Below are 10,422 nucleotides of genomic sequence, written 5' to 3' on the forward strand. Positions count from 1 at the left end.
CACAGACATACAATCATCAGTATGTGTGTTGTATTAAGTGAGTGCCGATAGTGACGTAGTCGTCATCAGAGTTATAGCGTGTTTGTTTGGTTTCGCTGCTGGCGCCTGTTGAGCTTCAAATGAGAGGTAAACAAAGCGCTAGCCCCCCTAGCACCGTGGCGGCGGCGTCAAATCATGCTAGCAGCATGCCAGAGCAGAGCATTGAGCCGCAGGCGCCGGGCGGAGACATCTTTGTTCGGGTCGTGGTTACTCACCGACCGTCACTGACAGGAAGGAGCTCAGAGCTTAATTAACCATTAGTTTCGACGTTCAGCCACCCTAACCATTATCAGGAGGAATGCGGTCCTGCAACGACGTGTCGCTGCAGGGACCCGCAGCTCAGGACCATAACATCCGATATTTCCCACCACTATCCTCGGGCCGGGTCGGGCCGGGCCTTTGATAGAGCGTTTGTGTTTGTGTTTCTTCTTTTATCGTTGCTTTATTAGCCTAATCTGAGGAGAAATCTATGCCATAAACAGAAATATTATAGGCCTATATATATTTAGCAGAGTAGGCATAAGTAACAAATGTGTACAAAGTTACACAAAGTAAAAAATAAAAACGCCATACATGCTGCAGCTCACGTGGGGGAGGGGGGAGGGGGGGGGGGGGGGCCGGACCCCAACAGCTGGAAGAGGCCAAGTAACGGCAGTTACTTTTTTTAACAGTCTTCGTTGCAGCGATAACGTAGCGAAGAAAACTCATTCACTTTTTTTGATGACGCTTTCACACACACTATTTTGGTCGATCCATTTGCCTGAAGAAGACCCAATAGGGTCGAAACGTGCTGTTAATTTTTTATTATTAAATATGGGAGCTTTAGCAGTGCTGCAGACATTACATTTCTTTCACTTAATATTACTGTATTTTTCCTAAACCGGGCCAGAAGGTGGGACGTGCACACAGCTATTTTTTAGACCAAAATGATGTTTTGGTCGGGATCCATCGAAAATAAAAATCGTGGCCGAAGCGAATATACAAACCCAACCGAAGACCGAATATTTCTTTTGAACAACTTGTTTGGCCGAATTATTCTGCCTTCTTACGATTTCAAAAGTTAAGAGTGCATTATTTATACAATCTGAAGAATATTTACTGCACTTACTCACTAACTCACTCTCTCTCTCTCTCTCTCTCTCTCTCTCTCTCTCTCTCTCTCTCACCTGGGCGTCGGAGATGGAAGCGGGCTCCTTCAGGACGATCCACTGGACGGTCTCGGAGCAGGGGGGCGTGGTCAGGGAGCCGTTGTAGATGAAGAACCTCTGGGTGGAGTTGGGGAGCAGAGCCTGTGGGGAGAAGGCCTCCACCTCTCCACTCTTACCTGGAAAAACGCACACAGTTAGTGGTCAGCCTGTCTCATAGGGTTAGGGTTAGCCTGTGGGGGTTCACATGGAACCCCACAGCGTGAACTGGACTCTGTCTCTTTGGCGGGTTAGCTTGACGTACCATAGCGGCTGACTGCGTTGACAGCATTAATGATGGCCTCATAGTTTTCGTTGTCCTCCACACTGATCTATGGAAAAACACACGTCAATATTGTGTGTGTGTGTGTGTGTGTGTGTGTGTGTGTGTGTGTGTCTGTGTGTGTGTGTGTGTGTGTGTGTGTGTGTGTGTGTGTGTGTGTGTGTGTGTGTGTGTGTGTGTGTGTGTGTGTGTGTGTGTGTGTGTTTGTGTAAACAGTGGAATATTGAAAGCAGTTGAAAGGGTCTCTCCGTCTGTCTCACTCTAACGTTCTCGCAATTCAAATAATAAGAACTTTATTGGCATGGAAAATAAACATTTACATTGCAGAAGCTATTTCAAATCTCACCCCCCACCTTTTAACCCTCTCACCCCCTTACCCCCCCGCCCCCCATCTAATGCACCCCCCCCCCCCAGAGACACAGCCACACATACACACATACCTGGAACAGCACAGCGATGGCGGTGATGCGCCCCCCCTCCTTCAGGGCGTGGTCCAGGGAGTCGAAGAGGTCATCCTCGTAGCAGTAGATCTGCATCTGGGGGTCAGAGGTGACACCGTGGGGGTCATAGGTCACACAGGGGGCAGTGGACCTCTGTGGTGTGTGTTGGTTCTGTAGTGTGTGTTGGTTCTGTAGTGTGTGTACAGTGTGTTGGTTCTCTAGTGAGTGTTGGCTCTGTGGAGTGTGTTGGCTCTGTGGAGTGTGTTGGATCTCTAGTGTGTGTTGGTTCTAGTATAATGAGGTCAGAACGGAGCCGATCTCTATATTCAGGACTCTTTTATTGAGCCTCAGGAGCCGCAGGCAATCAATCTCAAAATGAATTTAGCAATCAAACATGGAACTGACAGACAGATGATTGGATGAGAGACAGGACCCCATGTCCCATCGCCATGAGAGGGAGAAAGTATGCCCTACCTACATGAGATTGAGACGCCCTACCTCCAGAGAGTGAGACGCCCTACCTCCAGAGAGTGAGACCCCTACCTCCAGAGAGTGAGACGCCTACCTCCAGAGAGTGAGACGCCCTACCACCAGTGAGTGAGACGCCCTACCTCCAGAGAGTGAGACCCCTACCTCCAGAGAGTGAGACGCCTACCTCCAGAGAGTGAGACGCCCTACCTCCAGAGAGTGAGACCCCTACCTCCAGAGAGTGAGACGCCTACCTCCGGAGAGTGAGACGCCCTACCTCCAGAGAGTGAGACCCCTACCTCCAGAGAGTGAGACGCCTACCTCCAGAGAGCGAGACGCCCTACCTCCAGAGAGTGAGACGCCCTACCACCAGAGAGTGAGACGCCCTACCACCAGAGAGTGAGACGCCCTACCTCCGGAGAGTGAGACGCCCTACCTCCGGAGAGTGAGACACCCTACCTCCAGAGAGTGAGACGCCCTACCTCCAGAGAGTGAGACCCCTACCTCCAGAGAGTGAGACGCCCTACCTCCAGAGAGTGAGACCCCTACCTCCAGAGAGTGAGACGCCTACCTCCAGAGAGTGAGACGCCCTACCTACATGAGATTGAGACGCCCTACCTCCAGAGAGTGAGACCCCTACCTCCAGAGAGTGAGACCCCTACCTCCAGAGAGTGAGACGCCTACCTCCAGCGGGGCCTTGACCCCGTCCAGGCTGTGTTCGGAGCCCTCTGACGAGGCGTTGCAGCGCCCCCAGTGGAAGGTGAGGCGGGCCGCCCTGAACCGAGAGCCCAGCCCCCCGCCGCTCACGAAGAAGTCCCCCCCCAAGGTGACGGCCACTGGAGAGACACACGAGCACCTGGTTAGTCTGGTTAGTCTGGTTAGTGGTTATAGTAGTAGTAGTAATACTGGTACATTTACATTTACTACGTTTAGGGCATATAGCAGGCTCACACACAACGGTTCACACACATTCACACACCGACGGTGGTGTCGACCATGTGGGGTGACAGCCAGCTCGTTGGGAGCAGTCAGGGAGAGTTGGAGAGTTGCCTCGACACCCCGCTAGGAGGAGCCGAGGATCGTACTAGCAACCCTCCGGTTAGCAGTCAACCCACTGTACCTCCAGACCAAAGCAGACCCCACTACTAGTAGCAGGAGTAGTAAGGCAAGGCCGTCTACTCCTACAGCTCCATCAGAGTTATTCACAGAGAGACCGTCCTTTAAGAGAGGATGTAGAGTGTGGTCTTTAGAGCCTGCTGGTGTCTCTGAGGTCTCCCTGGCGCTTCACCCAGACGGCCGTATAGAGACCCAGAAGGGGCTGAGCTCTGTAAGGCTGAGCTGTGGATCACCACAGAGTGAGAGGAGGGCGATCAGTAACGCTGAGCTGTGGTTCACCACAGAGCGAGAGGAGAGTGATCAGTAACGCTGAGCTGTGGTTCACCACAGAGCGAGAGCTTCCTGCTGAATGAGCCGAGTGGAGGAACGGGTTTTAACCGACATTATGCCCCGTCCTGCTCTGAAATGTCAGCCAGCGATCTGAGGCTCTGACACTGACACTATTGTCCCCCTGGAGGAGGGCTGGGAATAAAAGATCTGTTCACTCTCTACGGGGGAACCTGAGTCCTGTCCTAAAGACACCGCTTATCTACGGCCCGATGTGGGCCAAACTGTCCTGAGAAACACAAACACACACACACACACACACACACACACACACACACACACACACACACACACACACACACACACACACACACACACACACCGTTCCTCTTGACATCTGGGACGGGGAGCAGAGGAACAACAAAGAGGAGTGCAGAAGAAAGGAGGAGAAAGGAGGAGACAGGGAGGATAGCTCAGGTTCTTGGAGCCTTTGTCTTCCTGCTGACCAACATAAGAGCAGTCCACCAATGGGGGGTAAGGAGGCCAGCAAACAGGAGGAAAAGGAGGAGGAGAGGAAGACGGTCAGCTCACCGGTTTTCCCGTCGTTCTTGGCGGTGGTCCGGTCGGAGGTGGGCGTGGTCCAACCCTCGAAGCGCAGGTCCTGGTACTCCAGGCGGACCTGGGCCAGGTCCTCCTCCAGGTCCAGAGGGGACTGCCGGGCGCTGCTGCAGGAAGGGTACTTCTTCACCCAGTTGTCCTGGTTCAGGGTCCCTGGAGGAGAGAGAACGTCAGGGGACTCATGAAGGGGGGGGGGGGGGGGAACTCATCCACCAGTGGAGTGGAGAACACCTGGTGACGCTCATCACACACATTCTCCCAGTGAGAGCTCCCACCAAGCCAGAACTTGGTGTAGTAAATAGCTGAGTGTAGACATATGTTGTTAAGCTCTGAGACAGATGGGCTGAAACAGGTCTCCGCCTGAGGACCTAGAAGGTTCTTAAGGTAGCCGTCCTAACAGGAACAAATATCAACGGCCTAACCGACGCCTAACACGACCAAACACGCAGTGTCTCCGTTTGGGAGCCCGAGCAGAAAGCTAGCTGTAGAGATGCTGGTGTTAAGTATCAATGAATGGTCCTAATGGTTTCTATCTCTGCTGATCCAGAGATAGAAACCAGGACGTGTCTCTGAGCAGACACGTCCTACAGGCTGCCAGGTTGGAGATCAACACCATAAACCATGGTCTGCTGCCGGGGGACGGAGGGCATCCTAAACTTCTAATTCATTCTCCTCTGCTGTGTAGCTCATCTTCCAGGATCTAGCCCTAAGGATGTAGGAACCCAGATGTGGTGGAGATGATCCAGTTTATCTGCTCTTTAGACCCCTCAGACCGGAGCTTCTGGTCTGTTTTCACCGTACAAGGAGGGACACACAGGATGACACATTCTACCACCGGGGGGCAGGTGGGGAGGAGAGAGGGGGAGGAGGGTGAAGAAGAGGAGGTGGGGAGGAGAGAGGGGGAGGAGGGTGAAGAAGAGGAGGTGGGGAGGAGAGAGGGGGAGGAGGGTGAAGAAGAGGAGGTGGAGGAGGAGGACAGGGATGAGAGGAGGGTGAAGAGGAGGTGGTGGAGGAGGAGGAGAGGGAGGAGAGGTCAAGGACGGAGATGGGGAGGAGAGAGGGGGAGGAGGGTGAAGAAGAGGAGGAGGACAGGGATGAGTGGAGGGTGAAGAGGAGGTGGTGGAGGAGGAGCAGAGGGAGGAGAGGTCAAGGACGGAGGTGGGGAGGAGAGAGGGGGAGGAGGGTGAAGAAGAGGAGGTGGAGGAGGAGAGGGAGGGGAGGTCAAGGATGGAGGTGGAGGAGGAGAGGACGGTGTGTGAATGTTTGGAGGTATTCATTCTCCTGGGAAGAGAATGACCATCAAGGTGAGGGTTGAGAATATACCACACGAACACACACACACACACACACACACACACACACACACACACACACACATATACACACACCACATTTTAACTACATACCTTAGTTCTACCTACCCTAGATCTACCAACACTAGATTTACCTGCCCTAGATCTACTGTATCTACCATAGATCTACCTACCAGTAGATCGACTATACCTAAAATAGATCTAGCTACCCTAGATCTGCCTTCACTAGATCTACTGTACCTACCATAGATCTACCTACCCTAGATCTGCCTTCACTAGATCTACTGTACCTACCATAGATCTACCTACCCTAGATCTGCCTTCACTAGATCTACTGTACCTACCATGGATCTACCTACCCTAGATCTTTTTTGCGGAGGGGGGGGGGGGGGGGGGGGGCTGAAGAGTTGACACAAAGGCTGAGAAAAGCAAACAAAGAGTTGTGTGGTTTGACTTCAAACATCAGGACAGAGAGGCTCATGGGAGATGAGGTTGGACGCGGAGCGCCACACAAAGACTGGGAGATGAAAGGAAACGTAAGCGGCCCCCGCCCAGCAGAGGAATGGACCACCGGCGGTAGGTGAGACAGCACCCGGTCGTTAGGTGAGACAAGCCGACCTGTCGTTATGTGAGACAGCACCAAGCCGTTAGGTGAGACAGCCCCAGGCCGACCTTTCGTATGTAAGGCAGGCCGACCTGTCGATAGGTGAGACAGCACCTAGCTGACGTTATGTGAGACAGGCCGACCTGTCGTTAGGTGAGACAGGCCGCCCTGTCGTTGGGTGAGACGGCACCAAGCTGTCGTTAGGTGAGACAGCACCAGGCTGACCTGTCATTAGGTGAGACAGCACCAGGCTGACCTGTCGTTATGTGAGACAGGCCGACCTGTCGTTATGTGAGACAGGCCGACCTGTCTTTAGGTGAGACCGGCCGACCTGTTGTGAGGTGAGACAGGTGACCCTGTCATTAGGTGAGACAGGCCGATCCGTTGTTAGGTGAGACAGGCTGACCCGTTGTTAGGTGAGACAGCTGCAGACCCAGGTCAATGAGTGTGTGTGGGCTCCTCAGAGGAGGTGAACCTCACTGTGTTTACCCTGAGCCCATAAAGAGCAGCGCTGGCGTCTGGTAGACGGGGATCAGACCCCAGCCCGGACATACACACCAGAACCGCGTTCTGCGGTGTAGAACCAGCCGCTGTCAGGACCTCTAAGACCTCACGGAGAGGTACAGGAGCACTTGGAGAACTAGGAACTCATATCCAACCCATCTCACTGGACGCCTGGCATATCGCAGCGACTACGACTGAAGGCCTGGACTCTCCTTATGGTTAACCGGCCAGCACCACATGACCCATTTAAAAGGTTTTGCCTTTACGTGTGTAGGAGGGACCCTCCACTCTGAAGGAGGGATCCCCCAATCTGAAGGAGGGATCCCCCACTCTGAAGGAGGGATCCCCCAGCCCGAAGGAAGGGTCTTCCTCTCTGATGGAGGGATCCCCCAATCTGAAGGAGGGGACCCCCACTCTGAAGGAGGGATCCCCTAATCTGAAGGAGGGACCCCCCACTCTGAAGGAGGGATCCCCCACTCTGAAGGAGGGATCCCCCAGCCCGAAGGAAGGGTCTTCCTTTCTGGAAAGGGATCCCCACTCTGCGTTCCTTCGCTAGATTTCTTCCTTACTAACTAAGGGAGTTTGTTCTTGCCCTCTGGGGGGCTACGGTCAGGGGTGGGTCATAGACACACGGCCTGTTAAGCCCTTTGAGCCTGGACCGGTGGTTAAGGGCCATATAGATAACATTGAATTGAATTGAATCAACCCTAATTTCTCCACGGTTCCTTCTAATTTTCTCTCTAATCTCTTCATGTTGGGGTCAGCTTGTTGCTGTTGCTGTCTGAACACAGACGGGGTGTAGTGGAGACAGACGGGGGTGTAGCCAGCGGCTTGGCCTGGAGCAGCCAGGAGCCGCTGGAGGAGGAGGTGTAGTGGCGGGCGGGAGCAGCGCGGTGCGGGGCCGCTCCCTGGCCGGGGGCCCGCGGGGACACTGGTGTCTCCACAATGGGCCCCTCATCGAGGGAGCCGGGAGAATGGGCAGCGCATTCACATGCTAATCCCAACATGAGCCCCGGGCCGGACCCAAACACACTCAGATGAGTCTGGAGAGCAGAGGGCCCTCAGAACCCCCCCACTCAGAGCCTCTCTTCAGGGGCCGTTATTCCCTCTGACGCCCTCCTCAGGTTCTACCGCCGATACCCCCCGGAGGTCATTACTGACGACCCCTCAGAGGTTGTTACTAACGACCCCGTAGAGGTCGTTACTAAACACCCCGTAGAGCTCGTTACTAACAACCCTGTAGAGGCCATTACTAATGACCGTGTACAGGCCGTTACTAATGACCCTGTAGGTCTGTACATACAACCCTGTTGGTCGTTATGATAATCACTTCCTGTGTAAATCTGTCACTTCCTCCTCTTCCTATCGGTCTGTCTGTCTTCTCACTATCAGGCTGCATCATAGAACCACTTCACACCTCGTTCACCAGGCTGAGCCCCCTCTTTGAAGCAGAGTGCACCCCCCACACACACACTCACACTCACACACTCACACACACACACACACAGACACACACACACACAGACACACACACACACAGACACACACAGACACACACACACACACACACACACACACACACACACACACACACACACACACACACACACACACACACACACACACACACATACACACACACAAAGACGTGTGGTCGTGAGGACTCTGGAGCATCAAAGTGTTGTCATTGAAGTGACATCTCTCAGACACCTGTGGTGATGGTTTATAGGTCAACACACACACCAGACACAGACAAACACACACTTACTCACAGACAAACACACACATACATACACACACACACACACACACACACACACACACACACACACACACACACACACACACACACACACACACACACACACACACACACACACACACACACACACACACACACACACATTTACAGACCTATACACACACACACACACACACACACACCGCACTTCAACACACACACACACACACACACACACATACACACACACACATACACACGCACCCACACGCATACACTACATACAGGACAGGCAGTGAGGAAAGGAGCTAAAGGGAGAAGGTAAGGAGAGGAGGGGGGAAGAGGAGGGGAGGAGAAGGGGAGGAGGGGGAGGAGAAGGGGAGGGCGAAGGGAGGATGAGGAGGGCAGGAGGAGAGCAGGAGGCGTACCTGCGTACGACCAGTCGATGTCTTCTGAGAACTTCCTCTGGTTCCTGTAACCATAGGAGCTGGTCTGGTCCACTGAGAACAACAAGTAAACAACGTCAACACACTTGTAAACACATAGCCGCACACTTGTTAACATCAGCAACACACACTTGTTAACATCATAAACACACACTCGAGAACAAACACTTGATAATCACCATAAACCACAGCCCTACTCAAACCCTACAGAGTATTTGGTCACTATGGTAACTCCATGATGGAAGACAGAGAAGGAATGGGTCTGTACACACTGGGAGACAGGTGAGGACAGACAGGTGAGACAGGTGAGGGCAGACAGGTGAGTACAGACAGGTGAGATGAGAAGGGAAGGTCAGACAGGGGAGATGGGCAGTGAGACAGGTGAGACGGGTGAGGTGAGGTCATTCACCTCGTTATCCCATCCCATCCAATCAGCTGAGCTGCTGGCTGTGTGTAACATCCCCCCCCCCTCACTAACAATCCCCACCACCAGGTCAGCTCCTCGTTGTGCCTGACGTGTCGTACCCCCAGGTGAGCAGGGCGACAGGTGAGGCTCTTGGCTCAGGGCTCAGGGAGGTCGTTGAACAGGATTCAGAGGTGAGAGGAATGTGGCCGTAAAGGTGTATGAGAACCTGCAGGTCAGAGGCTCCTCCACGGCTCTGTCTCTGAGCTCTCTGAGCTCTCTAACTGAAGAGCAAGCAGGATTCCCATTGGTGCTCACAGCTCAGGCAGTCCAACCCCCAGCCGGCGGCGCGGGGAAACGTCAGGCTCTTCACTGCACCCCTCAAGCTGAATGTCATTAAGGAGCAGGGACAAGTTAAGGGCTGCGTGTTTAAGGATGTCTACAGAGGGTGGTTAAGGACCGTGTGTTAAAGGATGACTACAGGGAGAGGTTAAGGGACCCATCTTTAAGGATGACTACAGGGAGAGGTTAAGGGCCGCGTGTCTAAGGGTGACTACATGTAGAGGTTAAAGGCTGCATGTTTAAGGGTGGCTACAGGGAGAGGTTAAGGGACCCATCTTTAAGGATTACTACGGCGAGAGTTTGAACCCTGGGGGATCGAACCCAGACCCTTTCAGCTGGGGATGGAACCCACTAAGCAGAACTACATGCACCCCCACCACAGAATGAGAGATCAAACGTTGGTGGACCTTGATGAACAGCAGAAGGTCCTTGACCCTCGGCTGGAATCATCTACCAGGAATGAAGCTGATCTCTCCAGTGATGCTCTGATCTCTGGTGTCACTAGGATCCGTCTGTCGGAGAGAGGGCGTCCTGCTGTGAGATGGACTCTCCATGATACCAACCTAATCTGGATTACATGTTTACGGCCTGCTGGTCAGTGGTGGCAGAGATGGGGCTCCCCTGGTCTCTCTCCCCCTGGTCTCCCCCTGGTCT

General features: G+C 53.5%; 1 protein-coding gene across 1 annotated transcript in view; it reads right to left on the reverse strand.

The window, feature by feature from the left end:
* Positions 1–9,823, reverse strand: part of ptprz1a (protein tyrosine phosphatase receptor type Z1a) — a 33,237-nt gene extending 23,414 nt beyond the window's left edge. Inside the window, exons 1-8 of the mRNA XM_056598792.1 lie at positions 9,745–9,823; positions 9,006–9,077; positions 7,630–7,767; positions 4,389–4,568; positions 3,099–3,250; positions 1,947–2,042; positions 1,489–1,555; positions 1,206–1,363 (exon numbers count right to left, since the gene is read on the reverse strand). Coding sequence (XP_056454767.1) covers positions 1,206–1,363; positions 1,489–1,555; positions 1,947–2,042; positions 3,099–3,250; positions 4,389–4,568; positions 7,630–7,767; positions 9,006–9,077; positions 9,745–9,823 — 942 coding nt within the window. The remainder of the gene's footprint in view (positions 1–1,205; positions 1,364–1,488; positions 1,556–1,946; positions 2,043–3,098; positions 3,251–4,388; positions 4,569–7,629; positions 7,768–9,005; positions 9,078–9,744) is intronic.
* Between the last annotated feature and the right edge of the window lie 599 nt (positions 9,824–10,422).

This window comes from Gadus chalcogrammus, chromosome 9 (assembly GCF_026213295.1).
Source record: "Gadus chalcogrammus isolate NIFS_2021 chromosome 9, NIFS_Gcha_1.0, whole genome shotgun sequence".
Classification (NCBI taxonomy): Eukaryota; Metazoa; Chordata; class Actinopteri; order Gadiformes; family Gadidae; genus Gadus; species Gadus chalcogrammus.